This window comes from Ochotona curzoniae, unplaced genomic scaffold (genome assembly GCF_017591425.1).
Source record: "Ochotona curzoniae isolate NIBS_2020 unplaced genomic scaffold, NIBS_Ocur_1.0 scaffold_4953, whole genome shotgun sequence".
Classification (NCBI taxonomy): Eukaryota; Metazoa; Chordata; class Mammalia; order Lagomorpha; family Ochotonidae; genus Ochotona; species Ochotona curzoniae.
This window is the reverse complement of record NW_024467127.1, coordinates 4,067,535-4,086,270: the sequence shown is the minus strand read 5'-3', so window position 1 is coordinate 4,086,270 and position 18,736 is coordinate 4,067,535. Positions and strand designations below refer to the sequence as shown.

General features: G+C 40.5%; 1 protein-coding gene across 1 annotated transcript in view; it reads left to right on the top strand.

Annotated features, from left to right (window-relative positions):
* Positions 1-18,736, top strand: part of LOC121150356 (contactin-associated protein-like 5) — a 298,680-nt gene that overhangs the window by 66,791 nt on the left and 213,153 nt on the right. The window contains exons 4-5 of the mRNA XM_040971200.1: positions 2,410-2,557; positions 12,278-12,481. Coding sequence (XP_040827134.1) covers positions 2,410-2,557; positions 12,278-12,481 — 352 coding nt within the window. The remainder of the gene's footprint in view (positions 1-2,409; positions 2,558-12,277; positions 12,482-18,736) is intronic.

Below are 18,736 nucleotides of genomic sequence, written 5' to 3'. Positions count from 1 at the left end.
GGCATATTGGGTAAAATGACACCAGTGTGTGATCCATGAGCCAGCGATTAATTTGACAAGAGAAAAGGAAATCATTTGGAAGAAATGAAAATAAAAACAAAAAACACCAAAACACATGGTATGCAGCAAAAACAGTATGGAAAGGGATATTGATCTTATAATTTGCATGAAGGTTGCCTTATATCAGAGAGAACATATGATATTTGTCCTTTTGGGATCGACCTATTTCACTGAACATGGTGGTCAGGTTGGGATCATCCTATATCAAATGGTATAATTTCATTCTTTTTAGTTACTGAGTATTATGCCGTGGAGTACAGGTACCGCAGTTTCTTTAAACACTCCTGTTCAGATGGGCATCTGGGTTGTTTTCATGTGCTGCTATAAATATAGGACCCCTTCTCATATGCAGTTTTCATTTCCTTTGGGTATATACCCATGAGCGGGATAGCTGGGTCATATGGCTGGCATATTTGTAGTTCTCCAAGCATTCTCCATACTCATTTCCATAGTGGTTGCACTAGCCTGCACTCCCACCAGCAGTGAAGGAGGTTATCTTTCTCCCCATATCCATGCCAGCAGGTGTCCTTAGTAGGCCAACCTCACTGGGGTTAGGTGGAAATTCAGTGTGGTTTTCATTTGCATTTCCCTGATAGCAAGGGAGCCAGTGCATTTTTTCATATGTGTATTTGCCATTTGAATTGGTTATTTTGAAAATTTTTTGGTCATTTCCTTTGCTCATTTCTTCACAAGGTTTTTTTTTTGTTGTTGTTGTTGTTAGTTTTTTTTTTTTTAAACTGTCTCTGGATTTCTGAAGCTCTTTGTAAATGATGGATATTGGTCCCCTATCAGTTGTGTAGCATGCAAAGATTTTTCTCCCATTCTGTTGATTGCTTCTTCACTTTAGTTGTTTTCTTTGCTGTACAGAACCTTTTTAGTGTGATGTAGTCCTATTTGTTTATTTTGTCTTTAACTGCCTGTGCTCTTTGGGCATTTGAGAAGCTAGTATGATATTTTACTGGTTGGTGTTGGCTGCACATCAGCAAGCAACTTTTTTCTCTAAGCTGAAAGAAATACAGATGGTGATTCTAAGGAAACAAGAAAATTGTTATTAGCTGGCATTCCATGTTAAAGATCTTTAACTTAATAAATTAAAATGTTCTGAATATGGAGAGTGGTAACAGGCACACAGCACTGAGGATGTGGTTAACACTACAGAGTCAGAATATCAAAAATTCAAATGATAAATCTTCAAGTTTGCATATGTTACTGCAATGTAATCAAAAGGGATGAGTGAGAGTCTGACTTTTCAGAGTCCAGCTGCAAGAAAAATGTCTCCCCAACATTCATTCATCAAAATGAAAGCTGTCAGGTATCACGTGTTTGGAGCAAATTGTTCCATGTTTGTGTTTCTTTGCTTTAACCTCACAAGGGAAGGCAAAATTATGTACCTGCAGATTTATTTTAAAATTCTTATTTTTATTTTATTTAAAATAGAAATGTAACGATACAGAGAGAAGGAGATAGGGAAAGATCTTCTATCCCTAGGTTCACTCCCAAAGTGGCCAGAACAACTGGAGCTGAGCAGATTCGAAGATAGGAGCCAGGAGCTACGTTGGGGTGTCCCTCCAATGTTCAGGGTCCCAAGGCTTTCGGTCCTCTTCTATCATTCTCCCAGGCCACAAGCAGGGAGCTGGAAGGGAAGCGGAGCATCTGGCATATGAACTGGCACCCATATGGGATCCTAGGCAGATGCAAGGTGAGGATTTAGCCAGTAAACTATCATGTTTGCGTTGGGTTATATGCCTCTTGCAACAATTAAACATGGAGGAATGGATGAGTGCAGGGCAATAGAAAAGCGTGGGCTTTGGAATATGACAATCTTGAAATTGAACCTCATCTGATTAGTAACCAATGGAGTTATTTGAAGATTTGTTGCTTCCTTCATTTCTTTGCCTGTAACTCAGTGTTAGTGTTGTAATTTATTAAATGGTGGTAATGATAGAGGAAAGTGTTTAGCACGGTTTCTGTCCTCAATTACTGATTACAATGGTTTCAGTTAATGACCATCCCAGTAAAACGAGACTATCAGCTATCTCCTTTCAATGGGGATTTGTCATGTTAGGCGTGTCGGAGCTCCATTCTGGTGTAAGCTTTTGCAAACTTTGGGGTGCCTTGTCTTTTGGCTTCTTAGGATTGCCTTCTGCATAACATTGGGAAGTGAGGTGAGGAATGTTTTTAAGGAAACTGCGTAGTAACTCTGATAAAATAATAAAAATATTCACCTAAGACATTCCTATTTGGAATCCATTAGAACACTGATTCTCTGAAAAACTTGGCAGAGCAGTGATTTTTGGATTTCCATTGATGTGCGTTGGTGTCACAGAGCTCAATACCCTTTTTCTGCAGACCTTCTCGGGGAACGTGAATGCTGACAGCGTGGTGCACCACAAGCTCCAACACTCTGTGAAAGCCCGCTTCGTTCGCTTTGTGCCCTTGCAGTGGAACCCAAGTGGGAAGATTGGCATGAGGGTCGAGGTCTATGGATGCTCCTACAGTGAGTACCCCACATAACATATACACTTGTCTTTTGTGTGTGTGTGTATAACAATTATCTCAAGTTTATTTCTTGATGATAATGACATATATCCATACCTTAAAATGTTTAAGTCAATCTAGAAAGAGAAAACAAATAAACCAACAAAAACACTGTATAGTTAGAGCTGAAGGGCTTAGATGCCATAATGTGATAGTTGATAAGGATATAAAAGCTCTCATCCTTGAACAACCTGTGTTATTTCACATTAAAAGAGACCTTGAAATTCAGTTCTCTCCCAGCTGTGGGGTGAGGCAGTATGAGATCTTCTCCTCTCGAGGGAAGAGACAATAGCTTCTGTTCTAGAAGAAGGAGCATTTCAAGCCATGACTCACAATGTGTTTCTGTCTCAGAATTATGCCTTCCATTCATTCGTCTGTGACTTGTTTCTACTGGATGTGAAAGTAGAGCTGTTATGCGTATACATGAAGTCTGAAAACACAGGTTACATTGGGATCGCTATAGAATAAGTTGAAAATTGGACAATCTCCCATCCTTACATTTTACTCTTCTGCACTAAAACTTTATGTTGTATGATAGTGGAACTTCTGCCTTAAGTACTAAATGTGTGGTACTTATATATTAAAACCCAAAGTTCAGGGCCTGGCACGATAGTGTAATGGCAAATATCCTCTGTTTTGTGTTTTTCCCTAGTCTGTGGTTGTGACTTTCTTGTCTACCTGCACAGAAAACTTGCAGCAGCTGGTAAAGCACTGACAGTGTGTTTGGATGTCACTTTGGGGCTTCATGTTGAACTTTTCCTGGTCATGGGAGTAATGCAATCTCCACTTAGAAAAACGTCTGTAGTTGCATGCATGCACATTTGTCTGCAAAGTTAATTGGTTTTGCAAATGTGCTGAAGCCTGGTTCTGGACCAAGCTTACAAACTTTGAATTTTGGCATATTTTCAATCTTTCTTCTCTCCCAGAAGGGTTCCCTGTCTAGCAGGTCCTCTCAGGAAATAAACCTCCCTTATGGTAATGTGGACATTGAACCACTTTGAAGCATTGCAGTCACATGGTCTCCTGTCAGGAGCCTCAAGCTGGGGTCCGAAAGTTCTTAAATCCCATCCTGATGCTTAAGTGATTGCTGTTGTCAGTTTCAATGCAAAATCCCTATTGTGTCTGTCTTCTGGATTCAATCTCCCTTTCAGAATCTTCTTACCATTTTTACTATGTGATTCCTATAAATGTGAAATCTCATTCTATATATCGCAAACAGAATAGTAATAAGGAAAATTTCCCGGTCCCAGGAGAGGTTTTCAAAATTTCATTGCCAATGGGCCAAAGCTGGGAGCCAAGAGCCTCTTCCAGATCTCCCACATGAGTGCAGGGTCACAAGCACTCGGACCATTTCCTGCTGCTTTCCCAGGCTCAAGGCAGAGAGGTGGACCTGAAGCAGAGCAGCTGGGACAGCACTCAGAGCCTGTATCTGATGCTGGTGCCACAGCGTAGAGGATCACTTGTTCGGTGACAGCACCAGCCCTGTTTCTTATATTTTCCGCACTAAATTAGTACTTATCATTTGGAGTCATCACCAGCATTCTTCCACTTGTTGCGATCTCAGATATGCAGCAGTTCACAACACATTGCTGACCTTACAGAGGTCAGTAGGCGGTATTATTTCTAGGAGTTATTGGAAGAGAAACTGAAGATTGTTCCAATTTTACTATATCTGCTGTCAATGTGAGCACACACACACACAAAATTAAAACGTGAAACTTGTGAGGGTGAAATGGCTTTTAGTGAATTTCAATAATTTTATCTTACACCAGGTATTTCTAATAAGTACTGAAGAAAAAAAAAATACATCCAATTGCCTGATTGTTACGTCACTTTAGTTATGGCAAGTAGCTCAAATTTAGCATATTTCAAAAGAAATTCTTGATGAACAGCTCTCCCCAACCTGCACTGGATGTATTTTTTCCTGTGCTCCTGCTCATCTTAATAAATCATCCCAGACGTCGCTCTGATCGTTACAGGAATGCCCCTTTTCCTTATCTCCCACAGCAAATTCATCAACAAACCCCGTCAGTATCACCTTCCAATACTACCCAAATGTGTGCCTTTCATTTTGCCTACTCATACATCTTTTTTTAAAAGATTTATTTTTATTATTTTTTTATTAGAAAGGCGGATATACAGAGAGGAGAGACAGAGAGGAAGATCTTCCATCCGATGATTTCTCAGAGAGGAATGAATTGATTCTCAATATAAATAAGGCTAACTAGTTTAGTTGTCATTTCTGTACCTTAAAATAGCATAATTTTTATTTTACAGCATTGATAGCTGAATACAGATTACCTAGATAGGAAAAAATACATCCAGTGCAGGTTGGGGAGAACTGTTCATCAAGAATTTCTTTTGAAATATGCTAAATTTGAGCTACTTGCCATAACTAAAGTGACGTAACAATCAGGCAATTGGATGTATTTTTTTTTTCTTCAGTACTTATTAGAAATACCTGGTGTAAGATAAAATTATTGAAATTCACCTATCTAGATAGGTAATCTGTTTTCCATAAATAGTCATTTCTAGGTAAAAAGAATTATTTCCTATTTCATTGTGAATTATGTATCTTACTTAACAAACTGTTAGTTCTATCAGGCTAAGGAAAACATCTGCCTCAATACTTGGGATTTAGCAGAGTAAGGCTTGATTCTATCATCATGACTGAGTTAATTGAATAACTTCTGCAAAGTGGCCCCATCTGTGGGTGTCTTCTGATTTGTGCCCATTACTGGACTCATGAGCTCAGAACAGACCCTGTATTGTGCAGAGTCACCACCTCAATGTGCCGAGTCTCGGGCCATGGAAAGATTTTGCCACAGGAAAAATATCATAGTCAGTGTTAACACTTAGATTATGTTTCTTTCATTTTCTTCATAAAAACAAAGACATCAATCTACAAATCCTAAGCATGCACAGCTAAGAGACTTTTAGGCAGCTGCGGGGTGAAAAGTTCCTGTGTTATTGCCTCAAATGATCTATATGCCATTTGTTTTCTCAGATCCAACTCTTTATAAGAATTACCTGGGGATATATGTCTAACAAACCTATTACATGGAATTTGTTATGGCATCATATGTTAAGTTATTGCCTGTGATGCTGGCAGCCCATTGGAGCACAGATTCCAAACAATTTCCCTGTGAATGATTTGGATCCTTACCACTTACATGGGGGAATCGCGATAGAATCCCAGGTGAGGAGAACAAAGCAGCAAATGGAAGACCCTTCTTTGTCTCGCCCTTTCTGCCACTTTGCCATTCAAATACATGAATAAATATAGCTTCTTTAAAATAAAATCGACTCTGGGACATCAAAACACTTATCTCAGGCCAGGTGTAAGTATTTTTGTACTGGTAGCTCCCACATAATTGTAGTGAGATGAGACAGTTTAAAAGTCTTGTTTCAAAGTTCACTTGCTATCTAACTCTGGGATGCAGATTACTCTAGCTCTGCGTTGTCATGTTATCTTTGTGATCATTAATTATAAGGGTTTTGAATAAAGCCCAACAACTTTTCCTAAACTGTATAGAACGGTATTAAATTGATAACGGTTGCATTCAAATCACCAGAAGTAAGAACTTGACTCTACCATCTACCATGGCAGAGTCAATCTTAGGTCAATTTTGGACAATCTTAGGTCCTCTTTGAACATCATTTTTTTTTTCTAATAAAAAGGGTGATAGTGCTTTGCCTCATGCATGCAATTGTTTGCAAAAGTGTTTGTGGCATGTGATAAGTGTTCAAAATGGTCAGTTATGATGATTAAGATCTCCATTAGACAGAGTCCTTAGAACCAAGTATCTGCAGTACCTCAAATGAAGGACATCAACTTTTCAAATTCCACAAATCCCATCAGGATACTGGGAGACTTTATGCTATATGGAGTTCTGCTGTGGCTTTCTTTAAATATGGGTAGCTAATTATTTTTCAAAAAGCATTATAAATTTTGATCAAGTATAATGATCTGCCAGGCTTCTCTGTCCCATCAAGAACTGCAGCCATCATCTTCTACATCGGATCGCCTCTCTACCACCCAAGACCTTGCTGCTATTCTGCTAATTACTTGCAAGTGATATTATCCAAAACTCATCACTCTGAGAGCTGAGGTCTAATTCTCTTTTTGGAAATAAGCTTTGTTCTCAGCTCAGCTCAGCTCAGCTCAGCTCAGCTCAGCTGCCCTGTTGTTATCATTGGGGATCATTTGTCAGATATCACTGAGTCCATCAGATTGGAAATTTCCTCCTGGACTTGCAATGACTCTCATGCCTCTAGTCATAGAGGTTGTGTTGCCAGCTGTGTCCATGGTATGGAGCTAATGTGGGTCTCCAGACTAACCCTCAGACCTGAGGCACAGAGGGCAATGGGAGCTCTGAGTCCCACTCTGAAATCATAGCACTTGATAGATGAAGAACTCTGCAGGAAGAGCCACTATGAGCCACTATGCCGCCCCTGAACTATTACCCCTTGAAGTGAATCTTTTCTATTCTGTATATCCTTTCTGGTAGTGACCAATTGCTTCTCACTTAGTCCCTACTCTGTGCCTTTAAAAGGTGATAGCCCAGTAGGGTCACTGCGTAATCCACTGAGATATGTCTCAGTTGGATGTATCCAGACATGTCCCATGTATGTTATAGTATTTTATGCATTGACAGATCATTTTTCACATCTATGAGATTTCATTTGGGTAATAAGTCATAGATACCAAAGTAATACATCCCAGCCTCCCTTTATTGCATGCAACATTGTCTCAGGGATTCACTTTCTCTCTCTTTTTGTCTCTCCTCTATGTTTTATTTTCTGCTGTATGTCTCAGAACTTAGCACAATTGCCATGAAGGGACAAGGACATGCTCAGTGCCTGTTAAATAAATTTGGAAGTAACACATGAAAGAACAACTACAATGAAAGTTCCTTGAAATGAATATATTGTTTAGTACAGCCTTTACAGTTGTTGTTTTAGTTAGCTTTTCATCATTACAACAGAAATACCTAGGCTGTTCAGAGTGCCAAGTTAGAAAAAAAGATTCCTTGGCTTACAAGTCTGGAGTTTCAAAGCCAACATACAGCTCAGCCATTACAACAAACTCAATTTGACTCAACCTGTGGTTTGTTAAGACAATGTTTCATTGACAGAATTCCCTACAATATTAAGAATAGGCAAAGTTATAAGCCAGTTTGAACTATCCTAAAATTTGCCAAGTTCAGTAAAAACCATGCTTCAATATTATAAACTGCTACATATAAAAATCCAAATAGACACGAGACAGCTGAATAGTACCCTATAGTCATTTTAAGGTGCATAGCAGCTGGTTGTGTATAAACTAAAATTGAAATGTCAGTGAAGTAGTCACAGGATGTGGTTAAGAACTTGCATTTTCAAACATATTGGTTACTCAATACCATGTTAACTAACTCCATAACATTTTAAATTGTTGTTGATGTTATGTTGTGGCTTTTCATTGGAAGGGATGATATTCTCTCAGCTCTGCTTTCAGACCAGAGAGAGTCTTCCCAAGAAACTGTTGACTTTATCTGGACAATAAGTTGCTGGACTCTATGCATGGGACACGCTTGTAATGAAGGAATCATGATTGGGTTTGAACTGTAATACTGCAACAAGGTGGAGGAATCTGCCATCGGGGGAGGGTACGGGGAGGGGGTTGAGGGAATCCCAAAGTCTATGAAACTGTGTCACAAAGTGAAATGAAAAAAAAAAGAACAGGCCAATAGACACAGGAGTCCTCAGGATAAGTGCAAGTCATCTCACATCTCACAAACGTCTTCTTTCAGGTCAAAGTAAATCCAGCAATACTGCCCTCCCAGGAGGGCATCGTGCCCATCCCAGGAGTACTGAGGTATCAGTGCAAGCTGCCTTCCTACTAGGCCTGTAATTACCGATTGGCTGTCTATGCTTGTTTTCTGACCAAAACAGGGTTCTAAGGAATATTCTTGCATAGCTGATGGATGTGGATAGTTTGTCAACAAACCAGGTCCAAAAAGGGCTCCACTGCATAGATCACAAGCTACAGCCCTCCAGAGAGTGGGGAAGGGCTTGGGAGTAAAACTGGCGCCCATGTGGGATCCAGGTGTGTGCAAGGCAAGGCAAGGACTTGCATTAGGCTACTGCACTGGGCCCTACTGATGCAATTTTTAACATGAACTTTGTTACCGCATTCTTGCATTTGCTTGTATCAGGGAAGACATCATGCATCATTTTCAAGAAATAATGTGAGGCCCATAGACATGCCCCACATGGGTCAATGGGAGAACCGCTCTTCACGCTGGCTTCTCTCCCTAATCCGTGTTGCTCGCAGGGAGCCAACAGCCAGACACATTTGTGTACTTTCCCATCAGAAGGCCCTGCCTGCCCTGTCCCCTATGCATCTTGAAGCTAGTGTCTCACCAAAACTTCACTGTGTCGTGGTGGTGGGAGGAGGTGAATGTAGAGTGAGCAATTTATGAATAATGACTCCAACAGGGCACATGATGAGCAGATATGCTGAGGTGTGCTCTGTGCTATGGAGCACTACCTGCCTATGGGAGTGGGGAAAATATCAGAGGGAATACTGTTGAAAACTAGATTTCTATGCAAATGACTCCCCATCCCCTTGGTGTGAGTCTGCCTGAGGGAAACAGCCTTACCTGGAAACAGACACCTCCCTGTCCATCTGTGGCTGTACCTTGCTGGCCTCCTGCGGCCCTGCTCTACACCACACATTCTCACACTTCTATAGCCTCTATATGAGACATCAGGCCCCTTTTTCCCACAGGAGCTTTTAAGATTGGATTAATCCCTTGCATCCTCTGGGACAGTCTCTGAATCCCCTCTACCCTCATGACTCTGCACTCCTCTTCCCAGCTGAGGGACACAGTATGACCTTGCTACTATTTGCTGGGCATGAAATCTCCTAAGAACACAACTACTGCCTCAGAATGGGGCACCACTCAAACTGGCAGCAAGGGAAAAGATCCTTCAAATACAGCACATCCACAATGCACAGCTGAACAATTTTAGTTGGGATGTTGAGACCAGAATAGGACAGGGCAGGACATTTGGGGGCAATTTGGAATGTCCTGGGCAGGCAGCTGCTGGTTCAAAAGTTAAAACGGTATCCTTTGCAGGACAGAAGTGACAGTCACCACAGTGGTTTAGTTAGGCATAAGAAACTCTGCTTTGCATCCTAATCATTGCTACAGCTCCTGCTACCCACTGCTGAATTAATTAGCATAACATGCCAAGCACAATGGCATCCTCTTGTATGTGCTGTCACTTTATCAGCACTTTCACTCTCACAACAGCCTTCCCTAATGCACATAATGATCCTCATTTTGTAGACAAGAAAGGCAGCCTTGGTGAAGTAAAGTTGCCTGGGGTGATCAAGGCAGGCTAATTTAACATCCACAATCATATCTACACAATGATCCTCATTACTGCCTGACTGATGGTTGCTGGATGTAGCACCTTTGTGTCTTTAGAAAAAGGCCACGTCAGACAATAAATGTAGTTGTAAGGCTGATGTGAGCTGGGAGTTTCTTAAAAGGATGAGTGTTGGTGCAAATCTTGCTCTATCTGAAGTTCCTTGCTACAGCTTAGGAAGTCCTACATCCCCCTTTATTTTTTGGAGTCACTTTATTTCACAGGAATTAATAGTGAAGCTGCCTAATTGCAGGAAATTATCATTTCATTACTCTCTTTAATTTCAGAAATGGAGATTTATAAGAGTTTTTTAGATCTTTGGTTTTAAAAGTACTTGAAATTCCGATTTTGGGTCCCCACCCTCTCTCATAATGACCATAGCTCCAGAAACCTCTCAAAACGAACTAGCAAACAAACAAATAAACAAAAAAAAAAAACCCCTAGAATAGATAGACAGAGAACAGCAAGGAAAGCTTAGAAACAGACAGGAAACAATCAGTGGGGATGCACTCATTACTAACTCACTGGGTGGGACACAAACATTAGTTACTCCTCACTAGGGTATTGAAGATTTCTCTGCACACCCCTCCTAAAACTGTTCAACTAAACTGTTGACATATGTCTTGTTAGAGTTATAGAGTTAGACTACCCGAAAAGCAGCCAGGTTCTGCAAAATCATGCTTCAACGCTATAAACTGCTAAATACTAAAATTAAAATAGACATGAGACAGCTGAATAGTAATCTATAGCCATTTTAAGGTTATAGAATCTAGTTGTATATAAACTAATAATTGAAATGTCAATGTAGAAGTCATAGGATGTGGTTCAGAACTTGCATTCTTTTTTTTTTCTCTCTTTTAACATGTTGGTTACTCAATACCATGTCAACTAATTCCATAACATAAATTGTTACTGATGTAATGTCGGGGCTTTTAATTGATTGGGATGATACTCTGTTGGGTCTACCTTCAGACCAGAGATGGTGTCCCCAGGAAACCGTTAAACTTATCTGGACAATAAGATACTGGACTTTATGCTTGGCAGATGCTTGCAATGAAAGAATCTCAACTGAATTTGAACTGTGGTTATGCAACAAGGTGGAGGAATTCACCACGGGGTATGGAGGAGGTTGGGGGAGGGGAGGGGGGAATCCCAGTGCCTATAAAACTGTGTCACATAATGCAATGTAATCAATTAAAAAAGTACTTGAAATTGCATATGCTCAAGTTGAGGGTTTTAAATGAAAAAAGTTGGTTTTCCTTGGTGCTGGATTTGACATTAGAATAATTATCCTACTCTTGTAAGATAGAAAATACTGGTTCTATTTCAAATTACAATTATATAGCCTTATGATTTCTACTTTAAAAGTAGTAAAACCTCTCAACATTTTTTTTAGAATTGAAAAATAGGAAAATACTATAGAAATAATGTTATAATGGTACTTACAAAGGCCCCTCTTGGCCTTTTGGTACATGTTTACCAGATATGGTTATATCCATCAAAATCACAAGTACCTGGCCTTTTATTTTCTTGTTTAACAATAATAAATTGACATGTTTGTTCATAAATACTGAAGAGGTACATAGCACAAACACAGGGCAAGACAGAGATCAAAAGGACATGAGAATAAGTGAAAAACCCATGAAAAAATGAAACTTAAAACAAGCTGATTTTGATGTGAAACATTCTGAAAGCCCTGAACTTTTTTCACATTAAATATAGTCCATGAAGTGGATGACTTTTCCTGTGTTTTATCTTTCTGTTAAAATGCTACATGCCTTCCTTGGTTAAATACATTCAGCTGGTTCCAGAGTCCTAAGAAGATGGTGCTATTCAACCAGGTTCACATGGATAAGTGCCTTTTTATTTGCTGTCTAATCAGGAGCATGAGATAGTAAGATAAGTAGGCCCAGCTCTCAGATGCAAATGGACAGGAGAGTTAAATGATGAGCTGGCACTCCACAAGGGCATCCAACTCAGAGAGGCCTGGAGGGGTCCTTGCAGCATTCTCAGCCCGAGCCCTGAAGCAAAAGCCGGCACAACGCTAACAGGAGCTTTTACCTCCAGGCTAGGTTCAGTTGGCTTTGACTCAGCATATTATGTTGCTTATAAATGAGCTATTCTCCAGGGTCTAATTAGGGTTGGCCTAGTCTGGACCTGTTCCTGTGACCTGGACTGCAGCTGGGATGGGAAACAGGAGCAGTTATTCTGAGGACACATACTGACTTTTTGTTCTCTGTCTTCTCTCCATGTGTAGAATCTGATATTGCCAACTTTGACGGCCAGAGCTCGCTGCTGTACAGGTTCAGTCAGAAGCTCATGAGCACTCTCAAAGATGTCATCTCTCTCAAGTTCAAGAGCCTGCAAGGAGATGGGGTCCTGTTCCATGGAGAGGGTCAGCATGGAGACCACATCACCCTGGAGCTCCAGAAAGGAAGGCTCGCCCTGCATCTCAACTTGGGTAGGGCCAGGAGTATCCTCTTTCCTTCCTCCTCTGGTGCTGGGCAGGACACCTTTGCTGTGCACCATCCCCTTATCCTCATGGTGGTAGAGAAATATCACATTTCAACATGTTTAATACAAAAATAGTGCATTTGACACAAGGTAATAGAGTTACTTAGGAAAAGCTGCAAGCTAATTGTTATGTGATTCATTTTCACTGCTGTTTATCCATTCCTCTTAGTGACGCAAGCTCTCAAGTACAATTAGAAAATGTCTTTATTTATTTTCAAAGGTTTATTTACTTTTTGTGCAGAGAGCTGGAAAACAAGCAGACAGTTGCAGGAAGATAGGAGGAATGCCCCCAATAAATAAAATTAAATGATTAAAAATTAAGGAAACTATGCCAGTTTTTGAAAGATTGGAAAACAGAAAACAAAAGTAAATATTGTTTGAAATTCTGTATACTAGTCATCTCATAATATTTCAAGATATTGAAGTATTTTACTTAGCATGGGATATGGTATTAGGAAAGATATTTAACTTTTTATAAAAGGTAGACAAAAAAGACAGACGCCCCATTCACTGTTCATTCACCAACTGGACACCACAGCCAAGACTGAGATCTGGAGATTGTCAGTCCATCCAAGTCTTCTGTCTGGTGGTATGGACTCTGCCTCCCAGGATGACATCAGCAGAAAGCCAGGTCAGGAGCAAAGGTGCTGGAACTAGGACATTTCAGAGTCAGCTGCTGAGCCATATGCCCAACTGTTAGTATGAAACCTTTACATATTTGGAATTCATTTTCCTCTCCTATATTACATAGCTTCCAAAATGGACAGAGTTAATACTATCACGAACATACCTTCTTTCTTTATCTCTCTTTGTTTCTACTTTTCCTCCTTTTTCTTTCTCCTTTCCTTTTCTTTCTTTCTCTCTTTCTTTCTCTCTTTCTTTCTTTCTTTCTTTCTCTCTCTCTTTCTCTCTTCCTTCCTTCCTTCCTTCCTTCCTTCCTTTCTTTCTTTCTTTCTTTCTTTCTTTCTTTCTTTCTTTCTTTCTTTCTTTCTTTCTTTCTTTCGTTCTTTCTTTCTTTCTTTCTTTCTTTCTCTTCCTTCCTTTCTTCCTTCCTTTTTCCTTTTTTTCTTCCTCATCTCAGTGAATGGAGAAGAAATAGAAGTGAAGTAAGTGGACTAAAGAATGATGCATACATAATATGATTAGAAGACACGATCATTCCAGCAAATTTTCCTTTTGTGCAGTTCTCCAGCGTGCGAGCTTTTCATCATCACATCATTGACTTAGCAGTTTGGAACGCAGGCTAAGCATGGGGTTCAGCACCGTGGCCAGTTACTAAGGATGCTACTTGGAGGTATACCAGGTGCTGTGGTTCTTTCCAAGTGATGGTTTTATAACTCTGAATTCTATGACCTGTTTACCCACACTGTGTCTGACTTTGGATGCCAAACTTTGTCACACTGTGACACAAAGTCACACTGTGTCTGACTTTGGATGAACTTTGACTAGATGGTTTCCTTGTACCATCTTAGGGAGGTTTTTCTAGAACTACTATACAGGAAGTAAAGCTCTCCTTTCAATCCGTAAAGGGTTAAGAGAGATTCCTTTGGCTTTTTCTGTCTTTCAGATTGCCTGTGCCCATTTCATTCTGTAGAATTCAGATTCTCTGAATCTACATATATGGTTGAAGTGTCAAAAAGAAGAGATGTTGCATGACTGAGTAAAAGTTATAAGAACTAAGTGAGACATAAATATTACATGCAGCTCATTAATTCTCAGTATCAGAATTAATACACAGCTCAGTATCAGAGTTAAATGAAGATTTTCTTTAGTTCTTCTGCAATTCAGGTAGTTGGGTATGGTGAATTCACTCCAAGTCTCTCAAATGTGTGGCAGAAAGCCAGTCACTTGAGCCATTGTCGCTGCCCACCAGTACGCGCATCAACAGGAAGTTGTAGTTGAGTTATGGAGAGGTCTGACTCCCACTCACACTGGTACGGGATGTACTTATATCAAAGAGTGTCTGAAATGCTAGGCAATATCTCCACTTTAAGATAGCAATTTGTAAGACTGCAAATCGCAAAGTAAACCCAAATTAGAAATCATAGATAAGCAACAGCTCCTATAGACTTAGGGTTTTTTCTAGAATAGGATATCTAATTACAGGAAGTGTTGAAATTCATGAGTGTACCTTTTGAACTAATTAAAAACCAACATGTAATGTAGTACTTCATCATTAGGTTACAAATTCTTAATATATAGCTTTCAATGAAACAATTATGCAATGTGAGAATTATGTTTTAATAAATTTTTTTTTATGTTAGCCAAAGTGTTACATTCATGCAAAATACAGAGAAAAGAAATACTGGGTCAAATGCATCATTGAGTTTTATTTCAATATAATATTCATGCCTAATACATAGTCACATTTAGTCTCCATTTAGACTTTTCCATTCTGTTGTTACATATTTTAGACAAGTAAGGTATGAATGTTAATATGAAGTTACTCTTTATCAAAAAGTTAAGTCATTGGCCATCAGTGTGACTCAGCTTGTTACAGGCATCCCATGTTTAAGTGTTGTGTAATTATTCTGCTTCTGTTCTGACTTCCTGCTGTCATGCCAGGGAAGGTGGCAGACAAGAGGTCAGTACTTAAGCCCCTCCCACCCATATGGAGTTGTTGACTTCTGTCTGTAACCCGGTCCAGCTCTGACTGTTGTAGACACTTGGGCAATAATGAAAGATCACTCTCTCGCTTTTCTTTTTCTTTTTGTCGATTTGCATTTCAAGTAAATAAATCAATATTGAAATGCATAAGTTGTTTTGAGAGACAAACAAGAAGACAGCTGGATAGGGAAGAAGTGGGCGGAGAAGGGGTGGCAGAAAGACACAGAGAGAGACAGACAGAGGGAGGGAAGGAGAGAGAAATGCTCCCATTTCAGACTCATCTTTGGGCATTTTCAACAGCTGTGGGGTGATAAAACCAGGACATGCAAGCTTACACTAGATCTCCTATTTGAGTGTCAGCCAGTCAACTAGGACTTGAATTTGGTAGTATCTGCTTTCACCCAGGAAGTGCTTTACCACAAAGCTGGAGACAGGAGGTGGAGCCAGGGATTGAATCCAGGTACACCAATGTAGTTGTGACCAATAGTGAATTAGTCACAAGACCAAACACCCACCCTATAAATACCGTGTTGATATTTATGTAGCATTTCATCCAATGATTCTACATCAGGGAGCATATAGTTATTACTGCTTTTTCTCTTTGTGAATTATTGATGTCTCCAATGATTACGACAGTGATTATTGAAAAATAATATTCAATACTTTTCAATTTGCTTTCTTAGAATAAGGTCAAAATGCAGATTTTATTTAAAAAGTTGCAGATATGTTTTTCTTGAATTTCTCAGTATTTATTTTTGTTTTCCAAAAAGATTTATGGCACTGAATTTACAATTTTCTTCAGACACTGAAAATACTAGTAAGTAAATGAGCAATGTAAACAAGGAGCAATGCTAATTCACTTTTAAGAAAAAACCAACAAATTGCTTTAAGTGTTCATAAAAATTCCATGAGCTGTTTTGCATGAAATGGTACGTGTGTAATTAGGTTTATTGTTTCAGTAAACGCAGCAATCAAACAGTAGTCACTATTTAAGAAGATATTTGCTATATTACCCGAAAGTGCTATAATTATGAGAATTGTTGCAAGGGTTGGGAGGACTAAACTTTCTGAATTAAGATGAAGTTGTAGAGCCGAAGTATGGACTCAAGTTCTGACACAAGTGAAGATGGTCTGGGAAGTGCTGTCCCTGTTCCCACATTTACTGTTCTTGACGTTAGGATGGTGTTGGGGAAGGTGGTGATGCATACAAGCAGGTTAAGGTGGCAATCGTCAACCTGGCAAGCAGAGCTTGAGTGTTTCAGACAAAAGCTGAAAGCGCATGGGTCTAAACCCATTGTGCAGCATGGTATTGTTACTGTGTACCCTTGGAAGTACAACACCAAGTTTCTTTTCATTTTTTTAGATTTTTATCTCCTGGGCCTGGCATGGTAGCTTAGTGGCTAAAGTCCTTGCCTTCCATGCTGTGGTCTGGGAAGGCAGTACAGGACTGCTTAAAGCCTTGTGACCCTGCACCCATGTGGGAGACCTGGAAGAAGCTCTTGGGTCCTGGCTTCAGATCAGCTCAGCTCCAGCCATGTGGCCACTTGGGGAGTGAATCAGTATGGAACATCTTCCTTTCTGTCTCTCCTCCTCTCTATATCTGACTTTCCAATAAAAATAAATTAATTTTTGGGCCTGGTGCGGTGGCACAGTGGTTAAGGTCCTCGCCTTGCACGCCCGGGATCCCATATGGGCGCCGGTTCTAATCCCGGCAGCCCTGCTTCCCTTCCAGCTCCCTGCCTGTGGCCTGGGAAAGCAGTCGAAGATGACCCAAAGCCATTCTGGGAGAAAGGATCCAGAGGGTGGAGAAGGGAAGGGAGACCCTAAAGGAGAAGGAATGGGAAATAAGAAGGCAGGGTGGTTATAGAGGGAGGAAACAAAAAAATACCCAAACCAAAAACTGCCAAATGAAGTCAACCCCTAATTCTCCAGCTTTGCTTAATGCTCACACTTGCACCACTAGCTGAAGCTAAAGATGTCAGCTTGTGAAGAAAGCAGAGCCTGAGTGTTAGAGAAGGGTGTAGGGAGCCTGCAAGGCTGTGCTGGATGCAGGGCTGGATGCAGGGCTATGGAGGCCACTGCACCTGCAGATCCTGGGGCTGCACAGGCTGCTATCCCTGTGCTGTTGAGAGAACAGAAACTTCTGAGCTTCAGTTAATAAGGGCATGGACCAACACCAATCCATAATAAATTCTACTCCAGTGATGGGGGAGAAGAGGGGCTGATCAGTAATAACCATACCTAATTGAGTCTATTTTTCTAAAGTTCAGGCATCCTTGTCCAGAGGGACAGAAACTTATAATTTTATTGATGGAAGGAGACACCCAAGGATTTCCATAGAATTGGAAGTTGAGGAGAGGCACAGGGAAGGCTCCAATGAGGAAGGCCTGTTTCCAATTCTCCAGGGAGAGATTTCCAAGCTCTCCTGAGTCTGTGTCTTCAACACCCATACCACAATCAGAAAATATAGCACGCAGACATGGGTTTGAACTTGCTGCCTCAAATTCCTTATTTATAAATGTAGATTGAAGGTGGTGGTCCTTAGCAGATTGAAGGTGGTGGTCCTAACGTCCTGTCTCAGTGCCACTCTCACACACATTGGCACCTGCAGGGATGCCTCTCACCTCCACCTTCACAATTGTACAATTTCCTGTACACCTGTACAATTTCCTCACAGTACTCCGTGCCTCACCTGTGCTTCCCTCCTGCAAAGCTCTCAGAGTCAGCTCTTCCTTCTCAAACTCAAGGAATGCATGCCATTGCTTAAAGAGAGAAAGCATTTTCTTAATCATGTTCTGGTGACCAGTAGGATCTTGCTCTATTAATTGTTTAAGTCTTAGAGCAGTCACTGGGGCTGGTGGTTGATCTACCAGCTGAGAAGCTGGGATACCTCATTAAAATTCCCAGTTTTGGTAACAGCTTCACATTCCAGATTCCTGCTATTGCAAACCGGAAAAGGCAGCAAGTGATGAGTCAAATCTTTGTGTCTCTGCTACTCATGTGGGAGCCCTAGTCTGAACTGTAACTTCAACCTGGTTGTTGTAAGTATCTCAGGAGTGATCCCATAGATGGGCTCTCTCTCTCTCTCGACTCTCTCTCTCTCTCGACTCTCTCTCTCTCTCTTTCCCTGTGTCTCCCCCTCTGTCCCCACATGTTTCCCCTTTAATCCCCCCTGCTTCTTTCTGTCTCTCAAATAAATGTAGTTTTAATTTAAATGTCCGAGTACTGAAAACATACAATTTCATCTCAGGAAGGGAGTGTAAGCATCATTTAAGCAAGCTTGTGGTCCTGGGTCTGTGTGCTAAGCCTAATGGTCCTTTGTAACTCCACCACAGCTGGGGACCCACAGAGATGGTCCTTCTGTACCTTTGAGATAGAGAGCAATGGCATAGAGCTCACAGTGTTCTCAAGGTGGAGAAATGGCTATATGAATTCCGTGAAACCACATGTGTTTCAGATTTCATATTTGTGTTTAAATACAATTTTTTTGTATAAGGTCAGATCATGTGGTTTTCCTCCTGTCGCATCACATTGGCTCTAGAACATCTTCAACTGTTGATGTATTTTGCTAATGATTTTTTTCAATTAGGGTAGG